The sequence below is a fragment of the Ursus arctos genome, unplaced genomic scaffold, assembly GCF_023065955.2.
Source record: "Ursus arctos isolate Adak ecotype North America unplaced genomic scaffold, UrsArc2.0 scaffold_10, whole genome shotgun sequence".
Lineage (NCBI taxonomy): Eukaryota > Metazoa > Chordata > Mammalia > Carnivora > Ursidae > Ursus > Ursus arctos.
In genome coordinates this window covers 53,525,631-53,547,839 of record NW_026622764.1, presented here as the reverse complement: position 1 = coordinate 53,547,839, position 22,209 = coordinate 53,525,631, and the positions used below count along the sequence as shown (strand labels likewise).

The 22,209-nt window shown below is 38.0% G+C and overlaps 1 protein-coding gene across 1 annotated transcript in view; it reads right to left on the bottom strand.

Moving 5' to 3' along the window:
• Window positions 1-22,209, bottom strand: part of COG3 (component of oligomeric golgi complex 3) — a 73,127-nt gene that overhangs the window by 10,284 nt on the left and 40,634 nt on the right. Inside the window, exons 14-20 of the mRNA XM_026493298.4 lie at window positions 20,402-20,507; window positions 15,590-15,714; window positions 11,998-12,087; window positions 8,804-8,924; window positions 6,088-6,176; window positions 5,844-5,978; window positions 139-214 (exon numbers count right to left, since the gene is read on the bottom strand). Of these exons, the coding sequence (XP_026349083.2) occupies window positions 139-214; window positions 5,844-5,978; window positions 6,088-6,176; window positions 8,804-8,924; window positions 11,998-12,087; window positions 15,590-15,714; window positions 20,402-20,507 (742 nt within the window). The remainder of the gene's footprint in view (window positions 1-138; window positions 215-5,843; window positions 5,979-6,087; window positions 6,177-8,803; window positions 8,925-11,997; window positions 12,088-15,589; window positions 15,715-20,401; window positions 20,508-22,209) is intronic.

Here is a 22,209-nt window from a genome sequence, read left to right as displayed (position 1 = left end):
GTCATCTCCAAACTGCACCTTGCATCAACACAAACCACAGCAGAAGTAGGAAACCAACTCCAAGCTGTCAGAGACTATATAAATGCAAATTAATCAACATCCTAAAAAAAGAAATCCTAAATAGTAAAATGTGAATACCTGGCTGTGCCCAAGGCTGCTGTGAAAGAGTATACTTGGGTCCTCCCTGACTGGCCATCGTCTTTAATGCTGAAACCTGTTGGACAAGACAAAAAGAAAAACGTTTCTTTTCACTTCATGTCTCTCCAAGGACACACAACACCACCTGAACCTATTAAAACATAATGATAGTCAAATGTGCAATCCTAAAAAACTGCATCATAACTCATAATCCTTTCAAATAATAACATATTTTAGCAAAACTTCTTCTGTGATTTCAAGGCATATGCTGTCTTGCAAAAAACACCACCATTGTCCTGAGGTATTCTGCTTGAAACATTTTAGAGAAGGTAGACAAAACTGAGGACCTAGGAAAATACGGACACGAAACAGTTGCCTTTTTACGTGAACTGTTATGTCAACATTAAATTATTATTGTATGCTGTTAGAAAAATGTCACCCCAGCAGAACAAAATCTCCTTTACACACCTAGAGATTCCTTTTCTTTATTGTATCTCAGGCAGAGAGAATGTTAGGAAAACAAACAAGATTTTCAGATAGCATCAAAAGGCACACTTGGCCAACCAGCGCTACAGGCAGACTTGGATGCCCACATTTTATTCATCTCCCTTTCATCCCTCAGCCATCAGTACAGAGAAGCAAATGAAAAACAGTACATGTTGATTGCTTGGACAAGTCTGTTCTTAAGATGTTCTCAAGACAGCAAATCATGGTGGGGCTAAGGTGTAGTTGGGGAAGGTGAAGGACAGAAACTGCATAAAACATTTTTTTTTTTTTAATGGACTGTTAGGTGCCAAAGGTCCAGGCTGTGACCCTGGCCTCACTAGAGAGACTCATGAGAAAAATCTGAGAACCAACACTTTCAATTAAAGAAGGCCACGAAAATATTTAGGCAGAAGATGGGCACAGACCGAGTACAATGTTAAGTCAGATCCAAGCTCACAATCCTGGGCTCCTCTAGGCTTTTTCTCAAGCTGCCATGTGTATAAAGTCACCCCTTTCCTACTGTCTATCCTTCTTCATATCTTTACTTTTTATTGAAAGATGCAGCTTTTAAAAACAAATCATATACATGATTATAGATTAGACAATGCTAAAAGAAAAACATATGTTCGTTCAATATATATTACCCAAAATCTATTTCAACATAAATATATAAACATACTAATGTGTCTACATTTACAAATATAGGAACATAGTGCTCTGATGTCTTTTTTCCCCACCCAACTCTAAATTCTGGACATTTTTCTCTGTCCAACAGTTATGTTTTATTAGTAATGGTTGCTGATTATTCCACTGATTGTTCCAGAATTTAAACAATTTCATAATGATATATATGATGTAGGTTTAGGCTGTATTAATTATTTTTATATTAAAAACCAAGACAAACTTACATATCCATCTCCATTTACTATCTAGGTAACATATTTACCTTTAAGTCAAACTGCAAGAGCACGTTCTTCCAAAGTTTTCCCTAATTAGCCCTATCTTTTTCAAAAACCCTATGACACAAACATAGACCCACTGTCTCATGACGACATTGCTATACACTTCATCATGTTTACATATTTTCTATCCTGATTTCCCATTTGGTTTTAAGTCCTTGAGAACCAAAAATTAAATTTATAGGTCAAATTCTATTACATGCACTACAATCAAGAAAGAATTTAAATTTAAGTGTTGCTGAGGAAATTAATAACACTTCAGAGGGAATATTAAGAATAAACTTGTAGGGCACCTGGGTGGCTCAGTTGGTTAAGCGTCCAACTCTTGATTTTCCTCTCAGGTCATGTCAGGGTTGTGAGATCGAGCCCTAAGCCTGCTTAAGATTCTCTCTCCTTCTCCCTCCACCCCCCCCTCCTAAACTCACAACACTTTAGTAAATTGCTTGGGAAAAAATGAATATTGCTAAATACAAGTCTTGAGTTTTTCAGCATAAACTGGTCCCACCAGGGGGAAACAATTTTAGCTTAGTTATAAACTTGAAATGTACTTCCTTTAAAATGCTTTCGTTCAGATTTTTTGCTAAGGCAAAACCTGCACTTCAAACTTGTCACATTTTCCTGTAACACTCTTGCAGCATTTCAAGTACTGTTACATATACAATCTTCTTCTGGTCCTCATAATAACCTTAAGCTGGGAAGAGGGATGCAGTAGCTATCTCTGCTGTACAGATTAGAAAAGCAAGGCTTGGAGAATCTACCTTGCTACCATTTTCCTCAGGAGGTGGCAGAAGGGGGGGGAGGGTGAGAGCTCAGCTTTCCTGAGTCAAACTTCTATGCTCTGCCACATCCATGACCAGTCCAACCCCCTAACTTAAGGGTTTGTTTCAAGCAACGTTCAGTATAATGAAATTCCTAAACAACAGAAAGTATCAACAGTTTTTCGGACACCTGGGTGGCTCAGGCAGTTAAACATCTGCCTTTGGCTCAGGTCATGATCCCAGAGTCCTGGGATTGAGCCCCACATTGGGCTCCCTGCTAGGCAGGGAGTCTGCATCTCCCTCTCCCACTCCCCCTGCTTGTGTTATCTCTCTCTCTATCAAATAAATACAATCTTAAAAAAAGAAAAGAAAAGAAAGTATCAACAGCTTTTGAGTTTAACAGAAGATATTTGACCCAAATTATTTTTGTATGAACTTCTACCTCCAACACTTAGAACAGTATTACACTCCCTAGGGTCACTCAAATACTTAGAGAAAAGTTATTTTTCAAGGAGTAGGAAATAGGACAATAGGGCATACATGTTCTTCTAGAATTTATTTTTCTCAAGAAACTTCATTAATTGCACCAAAAATTGAGGGAAGATGTTTACACCAGTAAGATTAAGTTTGTAGAAATGATTCTTACGTATATTGGGTCACTCTATATAATTTTAGTTTCTCAATCTGTAAAATAAAGATGTTTCACTTACTCTAAGTGCCAGGGATGTAATGAGAATTAATGAAAACAAAGCATCTCAACAAGGAGAGTCAAGGAAGGAGTTACGTAACCAAAAAGGCCAATTTGCAGCAAGTAAAAGGAGACCAGAATCACACTCCAAGTCTTTAGGCTCAAAAACAAGTCTTCAAACAGCCTAAGAATGTCCTCTACACTCACACAGTTTCATTATGCAAACCCACATATATTTTAAAAATCAGCCCAGGGGCACCTGGGTGGCACAGCGGTTAAGCGTCTGCCTTCGGCTCAGGGCGTGATCCCGGTGTTCTGGGATCAAGCCCCACATCAGGCTCTTCTGCTATGAGCCTGCTTCTTCCTCTCCCACTCCCCCTGCTTGTGTTCCCTCTCTCGCTGGCTGTCTCTATCTCTGTCGAATAAATAAATAAAATCTTTAAAAAAAAAAAATCAGCCCAAATGGTTCTCAATTGAGAACATTTGTTGATTAGGCTTACATCCAAATGGTAAAATACTGAGACCTATAAGCATACATCCAAATCGTAGATAAAATACTATTCCCTTTCTGCACCTATGGATGCTACTTCTCTTGCAATCATTCATCAAGGTACAATCACAGGCTGCCTTATAAGATGCCAACTATAATAAAAGAGGCATAAGATTCTGCACTTGCAGATTTACCTTTAAATCTAATCATTTTAAAGTTTCAAAATCATTTCTTCCGTCTCTGCTATTCAAAATACTAGTAGCATCCAGCAGATAAAAAGTGAAACATGTCTGGTCCACAAATTCTAACAAGCAATGTCCTAAACGATCACATAAATCTGTGTGAACTCTAGTGCTTACACTGTATGCCCTGTGCATGTGTGTGCATGTGTGTGTGTCTTTGTCTCTGATTCACTCCACTCCACCAGGATGGGGGAAGGGACTGAATTTGGAATAAGATAACGTAAAAAGGGATGCTCAGTCCTCTAAGTTGTACTATCTACTAAATATTTTGACTGGACTCTGAAGAGCACTTAGGGACCAAGGTTGAAAAAAGAAAAGGCAACGGTGAATGATCTGAGCAAGGACAACACATACTACGCAGGGTGGACAGGACTGACTTCTCGATGTCAAGAGGCAGGGCCTTTCCCTCTCCGATCCCTCAGGGAGGAGTTTATGAAGAGAAATGCGTGAACAGCTATACAGGAGTCCCCGCTGGAGGTGTGTAGCATTCCATGGAGAACCACTATGTAATTCGGATTTGGAATATATGTTTTCTACATGTATCACTAATTTAAAAAAAAAATTCATAGTGTCCACAGCCTTCCAAAACACACAATTACAGAGTTATACCAGAATCACCAAACTTACACTACCATCAATTTAGACAACTATATCAGTGAATTTCCATTCTCTTGACTTCTACAAAGACTGTGCTTTTCCAGAAAAACCCTTTAATCCTAGATTTCATTATAATCAACTTGCTTATGTCAGAAGACTCATTCTCAGCTCTGCTATTGCAGAGTACTCATCTACCAGTGCTAATGTGGATGCTGAGGAAATTAACGCTAATGTGGATGCTCTCCCAAAAATACACACTACTATCGACAGACTGGTTTCCCATAAGGACAATTCCAGTAAAAACTGTAATGTATTTATCTGTAAATTACAAAATATCAATACTTGCACAATTTTTTAAAAATCAAAACCCAGTAGATTTTTGTATGGGTTTCCAGTAGGAAACTTTTCTACCACTCCCCCCTTTTAAATCATTTTTGTATGGGTTTCCAGTAGGAAACCTTTCTACCACTCCCCCCTTTTAAATCTACGTGGCAGGGGACAAAAAAAAAACAAACCATACACACTCCAAATACTTCTTTGAATGGACTAAAACCCAGAAAACAAGTACTATACGCCAATGATAAACAAAAGTGGCCTGACTGCTTTAACATTTCTGTGTTTGCTTTTTTGGTATTTATTACTAGTTTTAAAAACAACCATCTTCTATCTTTTGAACAAATTATCACAGGTGTCAGGCATATCAGCGTTGATGGCCCTAGCAAAAAATTACTAACAGACAATTTGCTTAGCTGTCTCCTGGTCATTTCAGAGATACAACTTGTCTCCCCAGTTAGGTAAGTAAATTTTATAATATACTCTAATACAAGTCTGGACAGACAGTAGAGGCTTAATAAATGAAAGCTAATTTCAAGGCTGTTTTTTATTTTATTTTTATTATTTTTTTAAAGATTTTATTTATTTGACAGAGAGAGAGAGAGAGCACAGAGAGGGAGTAAGAGGGAGAAGCAGGCTCCCTGCTGAGCAGAGAGCCCAATGTGGGGCTCAATCCCAGGACCCCGAGATCACGACCTAAGCTGAAGGCAGATACTTAACCGACTGAGCCACCCAGGTGCCCCTCAAGACTTTTTTTTTTTTTAAATTTCAAGACTTTTTAAACATTTTTATGAAGTAAAGTCCTTAGTAATGGTACTTAAGTATTTAAAAAAAATTAGGTTGAAATAGGAAAATCAAAATAGCCATGATCTGATTTTTTCATTGCTGGCATTAGCCAGGTGGATAGATTTTTAGCGAAGAGACAATATTTGCACTTTTTCTCTTAAAAACTGAAAACTGTGCAAGCATATCTAAAAGTCCAAGCCAAAAAGCTTTCATAATAGGAAACACGGTGATTTCCTAGATGGAATCATTAAGATGTGGGCTTACTATTTACTATCTCCTGCCAGAGTTTTCACAAGAGGGTAATTCAAAAAGAAATCTAAGGAAGAATTCAAAATTACTTTACCAAGTAGGCACCAAGGTCTATACCTTTGTCATGAACTCCTCCAGCTGCTCTACAAACAGCTTGGTCTGCTGCTGAATAAACTGCTCACAGGCCGATTTCAGATGACGGTCTACATCTTTTTTAGAGTCAAGATAATGTTCTCTTATCTCAGGAGTCCCCTTAAAAAGAAGATGACAATTTCCTCCTGTTTTTACGTGCCTCGAAATTACCAGACATGTAAAGAAGGCCGTTTATCTCCCACCACCAAGGAAACAGACTCCTTCTCACCTCCAACAAGAACTCTATCAAGGCATTGTTGCTATTCAGCCTAAAAAATCTTGGAACAGTCATAGGGTTCAGGATTTTAAATGCTGCATCTGTGAAACAAAATTACTCATCCAGTGAACAGGTACAGTTTTAAAAGAAAAGACGAGTTACTGTTTCAGTGTGTTAACATACGCTAGTTATCTGTTACCACAAAGCAAGAGCAGTTTCATTTCCAACAACTCACCTCTGTGAATGGAAGAGAGTGAGATTAGTGCCAACCATGGCTGTAGTACCCACACACAGTTATTTTCTAGAAATCAGACTTAATGACTATTAATCTCAATTATCCATTTACAGAAAAAAAAAGATAAATGGTAACTGATACCCTAAAATTTTACTGCTTTACTTTTATGCTGCTAAATATTTTTTCCAAAAAATACTCATATACTTACCCAGCTTCATTTGTTAAGATCCTGGCTGGCACAGAAAATTATTCATTTGAAGCAGAATGAATAAACTAATGTGTCAGCCAGAAAGAAAACACCAAAAGGACATATTTACCCCTTAACCTCCAGACTAACTAGAATCCATGCAAAGTACTAACTGAGGTCTCATTGATGTTCAAATGCAATTAAGATATAATGTTAGTCATGAGAGGTTAGAGGTTTAAAAGTAAAGAGAGCAAGTATTCTTCAGTGATAGTCAGAAAAGACCATTTCTTTGCTTTGCCACACTGCAGAAGCAAAGCACGAAATGCTTCCAACCCTGGTTTTTACAAGTATACACCACAACAGGACTTACTGCCTTGACCCTGATCTTACTGAAAAAGACCTATTAGATTCAGTATTGAGAGTAAAGCTTTGTTTCTGCTGTCTTTTCTACAAGATAACCTAAAAGACTGTCTGCCATAAATAGCATCAAATAAGCATATGGTAGGATTATACAGGCTTTATAATGTTTTAGGGAAAACAGACTTCAAACCATTATTTGTCAAAATTTTAGGGTAATTCATTTTCTCACACTTCAGTGGATCTATATGAGAACTAAGCAGCAACGAATTATAAATTAGAAAAAAAAGTGAAAGAAAGTAGATCAGCCTTACTTTGTCTCATCACTTCAATAAAGTTAAGGACTATCAGCCCCTGACACTCTTCAAGGTTAGAGCACTACCACCACATCTCATACTGAAAGGACAGAAGGATATCAACTAGGTTGGTTGGGGGATAGAGGCCTCTTATGAGAATAAGCTCTAAAAAAAATTATGCATTCTATAAAGGCAAAAGCCAGGAAATCTGGCTGCTGTTTGGAAAAAAAAAAAAAAAAATCACAGGGGCGCCCGGGTGCCACAGTCGTAGAGTGTCTGACTCGGTTTCAGCTCAGGTAGTGATCTCTGGGTCCTGAGATCAAGCCTGAGCCCCTCATTCTTGGGCTCCACACTCAGCAAGGAGTCTGCTTGTCCCCCTCCCTTCCCCTCTGCTCCTCCCCAGCCCTCTAAAATAAATAACTAAAATCGTTTAAAAAAAACAAAATAAAAAATAAATCACAAAATATATGAGTAACACACAGGTTTACTATTCAAATTCCAACAGAATCAAAAGGTATTCTCTATGGTGGAAAGGAGAGAGCATTAGGAAAAAGAAAGTGTAAACTGTTCTAATATGACTCATGATGAGACCACTTTGGTTCTCAGGTGAGTTAAGTCAAGCCCACCATTTTATAAGCACAGTCACTAGGGAACTAACAACTGGCTACCCCTAGAAATCCTGTATTTGGAGTTTCTCTGAACCAGAGTACAGGAAATAATTTAAATGACTATTTTCTCAATTCCCCCAATACTTAAGAGAAAGTTCCATTATATAAACAATGGCTTAAGGCATTACAGCTTAATTCTCTTGGAAATGGTTAAGAAAAGATAAAGTTTAGATAACTTATAAGTAAGTAACAGAAACTAGGAATATTCATAGTATATCCTTAACTACTTAAGATCAACATCTTAGAAAATAACTATTTTGATCTTTTAGAAATCATCTCTTATTAATTCAGTCAGAAGCAAATCATTAGGACAGATGAATCATCTTTCCCAAAACGATTAACTAACAACCAGCTGATTTAATAATATCAATTAGGCTTATTTAAGCACCTAACGCTTACAAAGCACTTTAACATACATTTTCAAGCTTAATGATTTCAGTAACCTGGTGAAGTTATCATGACAAGTTGATTCTGCTCATTTCACCTGGGACAGAAGAGCTAAAACACCCATCCAAGATCACACAAGAGCCAGGAAATGATGGGCGAGGAACAGAACCCAAATCTTTCAGACTCTTGGATAAGTACTCCCATTTTACCATTTTACCCAGCTGGCTTCCTGAATTTTCATGAACTGACAAACTCTACTCGATGTTTAAAATCCCCCCAATTGGCTGACACTGTAAGTAGCTGTTACACTGATTTTTCATTTTTTAACTGGTTATGGTAATATGTGGCAGAGTCTAAGAGAAGTAACGCTATATTACAAATTGAAATGCTCAGAAACAGTTTCTTTCATAAGGAAAATAGAGCAAGTTAGATGTAATTAGGATGTTGATAGCTCAGCTTAGTATGAACAAGTAACATGCTTAGCAAGCACAGCATGCAAAAAAAATTGCAGATGAACATAAAATAAACCTATAACCTTTGCTGGCACATTTGGACAGGTCAAACACACCCAACTGTGCCAGCCAGGACAATGAAGTACCTCTAGTTTTCTTGAGGTCCAGGGAAATTTCCTTAATGGTGAATTCAGTATGAAATGGAGCAATTTGTTCACGAAGAATCAAAAGGTGCTTAATTAAGAAAAGTTGTCCATCAATCTGAGTCTAAATTGTAAGACAGAAAAATGGGTATTATCACAGATTAAATAAAAACATGTAAAACACATGGTGTTATTAATAAACATTAATCTACCTAGGTTCATGGACCTTAACCTAACTGTATGTACCACTACTCCTTTGTTATGCAATCTACTCTCCCCATATTACCCATGTTAGGATCATCGGGAAAAATCTTGCTGCAAACTCTTAGTAACATTGTCACCCACTCTACTTCGTCAATCCAAGAAAGTAAATCAGACAAAAGGTTATAAATAACACATTTAGAAAAAGAAATCAAATCTATTTTAACTTGGTTTAGAAACAGAAGAGATAAAGTGACCTAATCTCAGCACGGAGCAGGAAATAAAGAAAAAGTCAAAGCATGAGCATAACTGTGACCTCTCATGGCTTTCCAGTTTCTCTTCAAGTAACATGGCTCTCACTATGTGGCCAAAGTGGTTTCAGTATCCAGAATATCAGAAATATTCATATTTACATAAAAGGAGCTTCCAAATGCAAAAGTGATTTAGGGTTACCATTTTGGATTATCCTGCCACCAACAGAGCACTGACTATACCCTGAGAGTTACCCTGGCAGTACCCATCTAGAAGAGTCTTATGATTCAAGCTTAGTTCTCAAAGCTCTGACCCAATCCTAAAACACTGAATAATCATAACTTTTACTTCCAAAAAAAGTCTGTATATTAACAAGGGCAAGGCTGCATTTGCTCTTTCTTGCTGCTTAATCAAGACAGACTCTCACTTTGAAAATATTTCTAATGACGTTATACTGTATTAGGAAAAGAATAAAATTGTCCTTCAGCAAACGACAACAATTTTAAAGGGGTTATTAATTATTAAACAAAGTGACTCCTCTCTGGTGTCTCTCTCTCTCTCCTTCCTCCTTCTAAATAAACACATAATCAATATGTAAGTATGATTTATTTGATGGAAATTCACTTTGCACTCTGGAACACAGAGCACTAAATAAGTAGGAAGCATGACACATTTTGAATACTTGCTCTATTTTTTTAAAAAACTAACAACTCCAAGGGGCAAAAATAGTATAATATAGATTTACTTTACTAAAGCTGTTATAATCCAGCAAATAGTATCACGTTAGTTTACTAATATATTAGGTGCTCAATTAAGTATGGTAACAACTTCTCGCCTTAAGCTAAGACATTAAGCGGTCATTTTTATTAATCACTTTTTTCTTGAAACGCAAAGTATACAAACTCAGCAACGAAAATAGCTAATGCTTGCCAAATCGAGGGCTTCCTCACACAAACTTAAACCTCTTATAATATGTAGGAAGCACAGTTACAAAAATAGGATAGCCTCACAGGCTAAGGACTAAATAATCAAAAAGCCCTTCACTCCTCCCTCTAAAAAAAGGAGGTGGTACAAGAAGACATAAGCATATAAATTTATTTTTAAAATAGATCATTTTTTTCCTCCTTATCGTCTAAGAAATACATGCTCACTCTTGAAAATCTAGAAAATAAAGAGTGTAGAGAAAAGAAGGGAAAATCATCCACATTCACCCAAAAACTTTCAATGTTATTGTTTTATTGCGTGTTTTCATTACATAAAGTCATAATGTATATGTGGCTAGTATCTTGTTTTTTTGCCTTAACATATTTAAGTTAAATGTTATTGCTTCATTAAAAAAAATTAATGCCTGTGTAACAGTCTACTCTATGGAATATGCCACAATTTACTTAACCATCTGCCTAACATTAGACATGTTTCCTGATTTCATGTATTGTAAGAAATGTGAGAGCTCAAGCTTAGAAATACTTTAAAAGTGAAATCTGCCTGTCTACAATTAACTTTCCATCCTCTTTCCAGCATACGAAAATTTCATTTCAACCTTCCACTCCATGAATGGGAGAATGCAGTGGTCACAATCAGAGGTACAGCTTTCCTAGCAACAGAATCCCAAATTCTTTTGCAGGAAGTTTTTTTGTCATTTGTTTTTTTTGTTTTGTTTTGTTTTAACCTAATTTATCTAAAGCCTTGAAGTAAGAAATCAAGTTTGTAAATCTGGAAGTCCAGAAAGATTCACAAGGTTTGAATACACCACAGCAAAAAAGTTTCCCTGGAAACAGCCCCCACAGCTTCCTCCCTTTAATGGAGTATTTAAATGGAGACAGGTATTTTAATGGAGAGTTAAATGAAGCAACACTTTTGACCATGCTTATAAAAAATTCTCAGGGGCCTTGGGAGCAGCCTTCAGTCCTAGATCCCTTCTTGATTAAAAACTAAATCACGAAGTCATGGCAACTACTTCTGGTCACGGAACCCATGGGCCACAATTGTCTGTCTTCCAAACTGACTTGGCTGATTTCCTCCAAGTGAGGCCATTCAACTATTTAAAACCATCACTGAAGGGATGATTATAAATTGCTATGTTCCCTTATAAACACCGTTTTGGTCTTTCACGGAAACAGGAGTCTACCACCTTCCCAGCTGCTAAGGCTATAATAAGAAACCTTTACCCTATAGAATTTATAACCAAAGTACCATTTTCAGTATTTTTAGCAAAGCTGGCACTCCTTTATACTGTGTAGTCTTTATTTAGCAGTACAATATAATACAACTGAGCCTTGAACAACATGGTTTGAACTGCACTGGCCCATTTATACATTAATTTTTTATAGTATACAGTATTATAAATGTATTTTCTCTTCCCTATTTTTCTTAATAACATTTTCTTTTCTCTAGCTTACTTTGTTGTAAGAAGATAGTACATAATACATATAACAGACAAAATAGGTGTTAATTGACTGTTTCTATTATCAGTAAGGCTTCCAGTCAACAGCAGGCTATTAATAGTTAAGGGTTCAAGGAATCAAAAGTTCTACAAGGATTTTGAACTTGGAGGGGGGCTGAGTCCCTTAATTCCTGTGTTGTTCAAGGGTCAACTCTTCAAGCTTCTCTTAAAGGGCCTCAATTAAGTCATAGTAAACAAATCCTACTGCCAAAATGGTTTTGAATTTCTGTGCTTATAAATAAATGCTGTATTCCACAATATTATTATAGGTAGCAAGATTTCACCTAACACTTCATCAAACCTTGTTTTTGCTGATAGACTCTGATGCTCCAAGTAACGACTGAATGCAGGCAGACAAGGCTTCCTGTGATAATCCTTGGAACACTGCCCTCTGGTGAAATAAAAGAAAAACATTACTCTGAAATGTTTCACAACACAGGAAAAAGAGAAACTGTAAACAGAATACAAGGAACAATGAATGCTTGCTTGCCCTTATCCACTGGATGAATTTATATTACTGGCAATATTCCTCTGGAGTTTCCTATTCCCGTGCAACCTGTCTAGACCAACACGTGGTTTTGTAATTTGCATCTCTCAGAACTCTCATGTGACCCTTCAACAATTTCTTTAGCACTTATTCCATGCTAGGCTCAGTGCTAAATGCTGCTGGATGCACAGGGGTGGGTGGACAAGGCAGATGTGGTTCTGACCCCACGGAGCCGTGACTCCAATATAGCCTCATACTGTAGGCTGTTTTTTAAATCAATAAAACCAACTTTAAGACAAAGCCTCAGTAAACCCACTTTTTTTTTTTTTTTTAAGATTTTATTTGTTTATTTGACAGAGAGGGAGAGCAGCAGCAGAGGGAGAAGGAGAAGCAGGCTCCCTCATGAACAGGGAGCCCAATTCAGGACTTGATTTCAGGACTTGATCCCAGGACCACGGGATCATGACCTGAGCCAATTGAGCCACCCAGGGTCCCAGTAAACCCATTTCTAAAAATGTATCCCCAACAATTAATCAGTATTGTATTATAAAATTCATGCATGTGGCTCTTACTACATTATTTAAAACAGCAAAAAAATGCAAATAAATGTTCAATGACGGGGGAGTCAACAAATAAAATACTAGCAAATATAAATTATAGGATACTGTGCATGAAATACAGGAATGCTGAAGGACGTGGTAAAATTTTTATAAAATATAATTAGGTAAAAACAAAATAATCGCGTTACAAATAGCATGTGAAATATGATTCTTAATTTAATTCTGCCATTTCTACATCTTGCCAGAGGTGTGGCATGTTGGCCTGGGCAGGGTCGCCCGCCAGTCCCTTGCTTCCCTCCCTGCCTCCATTCCACCTGCGATGGAATTGATATGGAGGAATATGAGCAAAATATTTATTATGAGGCCACAGTCCTGGGTCCTGATCTCTACTTGATGTTATTCTCTTTTTGTACTGCTTCCCTCTCATTTGTTTTCTATGAGGCTTCTGTAGTAAGAAAAGATTAGGGATACCTCTTGCCAGGTCACTGCCCCTGCCTGAGGAAGACCGAAGATGGGCAGTTTAGACTAAGACCCTCTCTTCCCCCTGCTCAGTCTTAATGCGTTTTTCACTAGACTTGGCTTTCCTCGCCTTAGATGATTAAAATAGAGAGGGATACGATTTGGACATAAGCTAGGTTAAAAAAAACAAAACAAAAACAAAAAACGGGCAGCTCCAGAACATAAAATAAAAACAGGCAGAGTTGTGTCCTCAGGTCTACCCTACTGTTTGGCTTAAATCCCTGTTAAGCAGCTAAAACGCTTCACTAGGGCCTGTGATGATAACGGATTTTATATGGAATATGCCCCCATGTGTCCCCTTGGGATCCTGGATCTACTCTAGGCAGTTTCTGAATCCCAGCCTCATACCATCATTCAGGACACCTACTAGGGATCCTGGGGAAGAGGAGATGCCAATGTCCAAACCTCCCTCTGGAAGACAGCTCATTAGCTGGGCAAAAGGGCTAAGACATCTAACTGTAGAGGTGTTGTGGCCTCATCCTAAAAGGCCCAGAACAGGCCAAAAGGTATTTTTTGGTTGAATTTCAAAATTTCTCTAAGCACAAACTCCAGTAACTATGTAGCTTAAAACAGATACTAAGTACTGTGCACTCTACTGAACCAATGAAACAACTGTGCAACCTTGTTCGGCCCCTAGGCCTCTGAGATATGGAACATCTCTACGGGGGGGTGGGGGAGAAAAACACCCCCTTTGAACTCTATTCTTAAGAAACAGTAGCATCTGGACAATTAATTACATTGCTGTTGTAGTCACTTTTCTCTTTATATGCTATTTGAGTTGTAACAATCAAATTTTAAATTAAAACCACTGAATTTTAGGGGTGCCTGGCTGGCTCAGCTGGAGGAACATGTAACTCTTGATCTCAGGGTTGTAAGTTCAAGCCCCATGTTGGGTGTAGAGATTACTTAAATAAATAAAATATTAAAAAACTGAATCTTATAAATTATTTCAGCAGCAAACTCCTAACAGTAAGTATAGACAACTCTAATCTTTCTCTAGATTGATAATCATATCATTAAACATTCTGGAGTGCTTACAGTAACTCTGACCTAAAATCAATGCATAATGTTTAAGGTAGTGCTTAAAAAAAAAAAAAAAAAGGTACTGTTAATTTCAGCAAATAACTAAAATTAGTCTAAGAAACGCATGTAAACTTAATACTACTTATTAAGAATGCTGACTTAGGGGTACCTGGGTGGTTCAGTCAGTTAAGCATCCGACTCTCGATTTCAGCTTAGGTCATGATTTCAGAGTCATGAAATGGAGGCCCACACTGGGCTCTGTGCTCAGCGGGGAGTCTGCTTGAGATTCTCTCTCTCCCTCTGCCCCTCATGCTGCCTCCCTGCCCCATGCTTTTGCTCTCAAATAAATAGATCTTAAAAAAAAAAAAAAGAACGTTGATTTTAAATGCAGCACAAAACTAAATTAATGGGGTGCCCAGGTGGCTCAGCTGGTTAAGCATTCGACTCTTGGTTTCACCTTAGGTCATGATCTCAGGGTCCTGAGATCAAGCGCCATGTCAGGCTCAGCAGGGAGTCTGCTTGAGATTCTCTTCCTCTCCCTCTCCTTCCACCCCCCCACTCGCACACACACACGCTCTCTCTAAAATAAATAATCTTTAAAAAGAAAAAACCAAAGTAGATGCATTTAATAATAAATTTAATACTAAATGTGTTATAGCCATGTAACACTGGACATTATCACTTAACCTTTTAGCATGTCTTTTTCTTTATATATAAACTAATATAAACAAAAACAGATGAATTAACCAGTAGTTTTAAAGTTTTATGTGGTCATAGATCCCTGTGAGAAGCAATAAAAGCTATAATCCTTCTCCTTTCAGAAAGACAAATATAAACATACAAACACAATTTTACTCACAATTTCAAGGTGTTCATAGACTCTCCAAAGGCCACTAGTGAATTCTAAGGGTCTACAGAATCCACAGGTTAAGAATCCCTATATTAGGGGTGCCAGGGTGGTTCAGTCGGTTAAGCATCTGCCTTCAGCTCAGGTCATGATCCCAGGGTCGTAGGAATGGAACCCTGCATTGCGCTCCCTGCTCTGTGGAGAATCTGCTTCTCCCTCTCCCTCTTCCCCTCCCCCCAGGTCGTGCATGTGTGCTCTCTCTAATAAATAAATAAAATCTTTTTTTTTTTAGAAGAGAATCCCTAAATTAGATTGATCTTAAACTTACCTCTGTATCTAAAAATCATGATTCTAATTTAATACCAAACAAAATACTACATCAAGATCTTAAAATTAAAAAATTTCACCTGAAAGAGTAAGCCATTTACAGTAAAGATAGAAGAACTGATACACGTACATCTATACATCTGTACAATTTGGAGAGACACACAAGAGTTCTTCGAACTGTAGGATACCACATTCCATGAAGATCTGCTGGAGAAATTGTGGTCTGTGGTCTGGGATTGAGGGATTCTGTTGAACCTAAAAACCCAAATGGAAAAAGAGACACATTTCACACACATGGAAGTTTGTCGTATTTGCATGGTAAACATAAACTTTTGTTCTCGTTAGTTATCTATAGCTGGAGGCATCCATTTTTTTCTAGTTTTTTTCACCTTCGATCAATAATGCCATAGGAACCCATAGGAATCGTGACAGCTGATATTTAACACAGTAAGTGAGACTACATATAAATACATATATACATTCCGGCCTCATATATATATGCTTAACTCAAACAGCTATTTCAAAACTGTGATCAATAATTTTTATGGAACAGGGGCACCTGGGTGGCTCAGTCAGTTAAAAGTCTGCCTTCGGCTCAGGTCATGGTCACAGGGTCCTGGGATCAAGCCCTGCATCAGGCTCCCTGCTCAGTGGAGAGTCTACTCCTACCTCTCCTTCTGCCTCCCCTCATGCTCTCTCTCTCTCTCTCTCTCTCTCTCTTAAATAAATAAATAAATAAATAAATAAATAAATACATAAATACATAAATACATAAATAAATAAAAATAAATTGGTGCATGGGTGGCTCAGTTGGTTAAGCATCTGCCTTCAGCTCAGGTCATGATCTCCAGGTCCTGGGATCGAGCCCCACATCAGGCTTCCTGCTTAGAGGGGAGTCTGCTTCTCCTGCTCTCTCCCTCTGCCCCTCCCCATTGCTCATTCTCTCCCTCTCTCAAATAAATAAAATCATAAATAAATAAATAAATATCTTTAAAACAAACAAAATAATCTTTATGGGATGAATGAACAGTATATACACCTTATAAAAAAGCAAGTAGATCTGTATGCAGTCATGTAGAAGCAAGTGGGAGCCAAGGGAGGTGAGGAAATGACAAGAAAATAAAGCAATGTTAAACAGGAAAATTAATCAAAGCTGGTTTGACAGACTGCCTTCCATGCTCTTAGCTGTATTACTTATAGGCCTACCTAGTCTATCCAATTCCCAAGTAAGAAGAATTGCCCCCCTCTCTCCGAGACAGGGCAGACACTCTGATGAGGGTGAGGAGGAGCAGGTGGGGAGCTTGGTTAAGCAGAGACATTTTGTAAGGAAAGCACACTCACTTCGGCTCAATGGACCAAAGTTCAAATGAGCTACAACAGCAGAGCTAAAATAATACTCTGGAACAAGAGAGGATAATGAAATAATGGACTGGGTATTAGAGGACATTAGGAAACTCTATGAAATGCAATAATGTTTTAGGGTTATATAAGAGATGTCCTTATTTTTTGGAGAGATGATGAAATACTCAAGAGTAAACTGACAATGATGTCAATAATTTACTTCAAAATGATTAGCAAAAGATTGGGGCGCCTGGCTGGCTCAGCCAGAGGAGCATGCGGCTCTTGATCTTGGGTGCCCCACATTGGGTGTAAAGATTACACAATGATCGTGATCGAGCCCCACACTGGGTGTAAAGATTACTTAAATAAATAAACTTAAAAAAAATGATTAGCAAAAGAATGTATGTATATATAATGTGATAAAATGTTAAGTCTTGAATCCAGATGGTTGGTAGAGGTGTTCACTGTTGATTGTATCGTTCTTTCTACTTTTCTGTATATTTGAACTATTTTCAATAATAAAAAAATTAAAAGTATAGCCAAGCAAAACATATATATATATATATATATTTTTTTTTTTTTTTTTTTTTTTTTTTTTAAAGAGCTAGAACGGCCTCTGCTTAGAAGGTCTGGAGGTTGTAGTATAGATTTCTGGGGAAAAAGAAAGAGGAGAATGTGGTGGGTTAGTGCTTTCTCTTTATAATTCTGTAAGCTGAATTTTTTGCTTTTCAAAAGCATGTAATATTTGTGTAATTTTAAGAGCTCTTCTATAAGGCCTTATTTTAAACTAAAATATCTCCTTTATATGAAGTTCCTCAGAAAGAATAAACTAGACAAATTATATCAAAGAATATTTAGGAGATTAAGTATCTATGATGGTGCTAAGATTATGGTATCTGCAGGATCCCTCCTTCAATATAAAGAGCCAAAAAGTACCCCAAATAAAAGTTTAGTGAAACAAATCTATTTAAGTACTTTAAAGCCAGAAGTTGGCTTATTCATTTATTTTCATTTTCCTGTGAAAAATAGTTAACAGTTAAAACAACTGACAGGGAAAGTCTACTTACACGACAAGCCATCAAAAGGCGAGTGCCTACTGGCTGCCTCTTTTGAAGAGCAGGGCTCCTCCCTCCTGCACCCTCCGTGAGCCCCACCCTCCCCCTACCTGTTCTAAGGAGAGAACAGGGCCTCTGCTTTTGAAGATACTGATAATCGGCCTCTTCACACAATGGTCCCTCTACCAGCTCGCCCTGGCACCTAGTTCTACTGCATGAACACCATGTTGTTTAAAGTCCTCACTTTGGAGGCTTCTCATTTTCACTTCCAACATAACCAAGGAATCAAGAATCAAGAAAAGTGATTGTACTCTTTCTTTGCTCCCCTTGCCACTTGACTCGGACTTGTTTTCCATCCCAAATTCTATCACCATTCTAAGTAGCATCAATAACCATACAATCACATGGTTGTCAATTCCAAAGACCTTCACTCCCACCCCTGCACTCCCTACCACACAGATTTTCTCATGACCTTCTTTTAGAATTACTTTATTACTTTCTACAGACCTTCTTATTACTCCAAACTATTCCACCTCTTAATTATTAAATCTTAGCATCCCATTTTCTGACCACGACAGCTATGTGATTTCCTATTTCTCACCCTCTGCCCAAAACTACGCTGCCAACCCCTCCTCCTCTGGCTTCAATCACACCCTAACCCCTTGCTTGCTTCTGACCTCTCTTGCTGTTGGCCCAGGACACTCCTCTACCTCCATTTGCTCTTTAATGTCAGCATCTGCTGAGGTTCTCTCCCCAGATTTCTGCTGTTGTCACTGTACTCTCTGTCCTGGGGTGATCCTACGCAAGCCCGAAGCGTCAATTACTCTACAATCTTTATCTCCAAATCAGTCCTCTTTATAGTTCTAGAGCAGTACTGTCCAACAGATATACAATGTGAGCTATAAATGTTAACACATTAAAATGCCACATTAAAAAAAGTAAGAAGAAACAAGTGGAATGAGTTTTAATGTATTTAACCCAATATATCTAAAATATTATCATTTTAACATGTCATCAAGACAGAAATTACTAATAAGGTTTTTTCTATTCTTTATTTCATATTAAGTCTTTGAAATTTGGTGTGTATTTTATATGCTAACAGCATATTCAGATGAGCCACATTTCACATGTTCAATGGCAGGTGGCTACCATACTGAACAGCACAGCTCTAGGTCGATATACACAGACCCTCTCAGTTGTTCCACATGGACCCTGCTAAGTCTTTTTCTCAGCCCCCACATCTAGTGTGTCATCAAATTCTGATTCACACTCTTAACCAGATACCTCGTCTCTTCACTTCTTTCCATCCCCCTGTCAGTGCCCTGGCTCAAACCTTTATCTTTCAAATGGAAAACAAAACAGTTTCCTAACTAGTCTCTACAGTTCTGCCAAAAATACCTTATTTATATTAAGGCCAAGCATGGGTGAAAGAATAGACTTTACTAGGGAAAGGGAAAGTGTGTAAGCCCAGGGTCAATAAGACAGAAATGTACTCTAGTCTCTCCAATAACTCTTGAAGAGGTTTATTAGGACCAAGGTGTACACCAGAAACAAGAGGTATACGAAGACATGGCCCAGGTTCTATTTCAAAGGAGGAAATTTTAACCCCCTATGGGTCTCTCTTCCTATGGGACAAGCATGATAAAATGTCTTTGTCAGACAGGGAATACCCAGGTTGCTTGGCAGTCTGGCTTTGAGTTATCAACTGTTCATAGAGTAACACACAATACCTGATCATGCCCTAAACCTGGAGATTTAGGGACAACTAGGGCTCTTTAAAGCCTCCCATTCTTATTACCCCAACTCCCAGTTAGTCCCAGCTCCATGAGGAACTGAGCTTCAGTGTCTCCCTTACAGCTAGGAGGAGAGGGGAAGGGACACCCTGCTTTCCATATAGCTTGTTGTCTACGTAATTCATAAATATCCAGCATGCTTCTTAGACAATTTTGCTCCTTGCATAACGTGCACCCTAATCCAAGCTATCCCATACATTTTTATCAGTATCTTACCCCAGTCTCAGGCACTCAATGTATTTATAAAATACAAATCTGGTAAGTACAATCATGCCAATACACTATATTAGCAAGAAGTCAAAGTCCATGAGACTATCACTGATACCTATCTGGCCTGTTTTACCTGCTTTTCCCTACAAATAACCTATGCCCAAACATTACCAAACCACTTGACTTCCCCAAAGCAACCATGGTCTTCCATTCCTGCCTGCCCTCCTCCATGCTATTCTACCTTGAACAGCCCTACTTCACCTGGCTCTCTCATTCTTGCCTTTATAAATAGTACAGCTTTCTGACACCACTGAAAGCTCACCTCCCTTCATAATTCTGATGCCCTTCTACCATGGTCCAAGAGTGCACTGTACATACCTTTAGCACGTCACCACTCAATTATATCTGTGGCTTATCAATCTCCCCCCATTCAAGTGTGGGCTCCTCAAAGGCATAAACTGTTTCTCATGCCCAGAACGTGACAAGTCCTCAATAAAAGTTTAAACGAATGAATAAAAGTTGGAGTTAAGCATCATAACATACCGGATTTTCTTAGATTATTAGACTCCGTTTCCTCTAACCGAACATCTGAAAACGAAGCTTCTGAAGGTACCTTCTTTTGTTCATCTTTTAAACTCTGTGCAATTTGCTATATAAAGAAATCAGAAGAAAGATTAAAGTGTAGTTTTTCAGCTGTGTTCGGCAATATGAACATGTTCTTTCCGTAAAGTTAAAAAAAAGACTAGTTAATAAATGAATGGACTAATTAAGAGAACCACAGCAAAACAACCCATGGAAATGAAAAAGTTAAATTAGTATAGAGTGTCCCTACTCCCAAAAACACATACGCAGACGTCTGTGAACCACTAATTTCAGAACCATTACCGGGTATCTGCTGAAGGGTCAAATACACAAGGCTTGTATAAGAAGCTAATTTTCAACTTGATGTTTAGAAACAAAGTTTAAGATTGGCTAGGATATGATCTGAATGTCAGAAATGCTTTCATCAAGTAACTGACCAATCTAAACAACTGGTTTTCTTCTTTATGTGACAGCTACAGTAAGCTATTTTCGAAACCCTTCTTCACTTCCTAAAGAATAACATCAAATACACACAGGTCACTAACTACTAAGTTAGTAATGAAAAGCTCACTAATTTACATTTACAGTTTTATAAAGGTGGACACACACAAAAATGAAGAACTAACAAACACGTAGCTACTGCCAAAAGGAATGGCCAGAAAACTGTTTGGGAGACAGACTCCATATCACTCGGGCCAGTCCTCTCACTCTGCAGGCAGAAACCAGAAAGTACAACCAACCCCTAAATGGCACACAGATGTCACAGCAGGATCGCCTGATGCTCCTGCCCCTCAACAAAAGAAAAACAAAGCAAGCATATTTACTGAAAGTGGCACTCTTAAGCTAAAAGGTCCACACAAGGAAACATCAGGACACTGGCCATGTGATGACTAAATAAACATACTAAACGTTATCACTATATCACCCTGGGAGAGCGACTTCTGGTAAACTTCGTCACCTAACATCCTGTCAGAACTATTCAAAAACAGGCATTCTATCTATAATATAAAACTAATATTCATAAAGAAGACAAAGAAAGAGGGGAAGAAGGAAGGAGAACACAATTCCCCAGCCTGGACTGAGACACAGACCTAGTCTTCATCATATCCATTTTGTGGCCTTCAAAGCCAAGGTAACTCCTGCAAACGGATTACCTATCCGTTCCCTGGAATTATTAGCAATACTGCTACTATGAGCTTGCAGTATAATGAAAGTTGGGTAGCAAACAAACAGCGCCAAAACTACATGCCGTACCTACCATATATCTGATTCCTGCAAGGTTGATTTTACATATTATTTTTTAAAAGTACTATACAAATAATTAATATAACTACCCAAAATATAAATTTAAATAGAAGTCAGGAGAAGGGATGAAAGTTGAGAACATTCTTAAAACGGGTAAGGGTAGTAAACTAAATAGCCTGGTATATTTAAGCCTGTTAGCTTTAAAACAAACACACTTACTACAACATGTTTATCAGTCCAGGCACTAAAATAAGTTAGGTTAAATTAAAATGCTGGTGAGGATGTGCGGCAACAGAAATGGGTTAGTATACATACATACATTTCTTTGCTCTGTCAGCTGAGAGGGCCCAAAAGCAAGAACACTCTATAGCTATTAGTACATCTAGCACCCAGACCTTATTTTCTAATACCATTCTCCAATAAAAGAAGCCAGGACTCCTTGGAGAAATGGCTGATTCTAGGGCTAAGACAGGAAATAGACAAAATGAGCCTAGAGCATCTTACAGAGCCAAGAAATAAGGAAG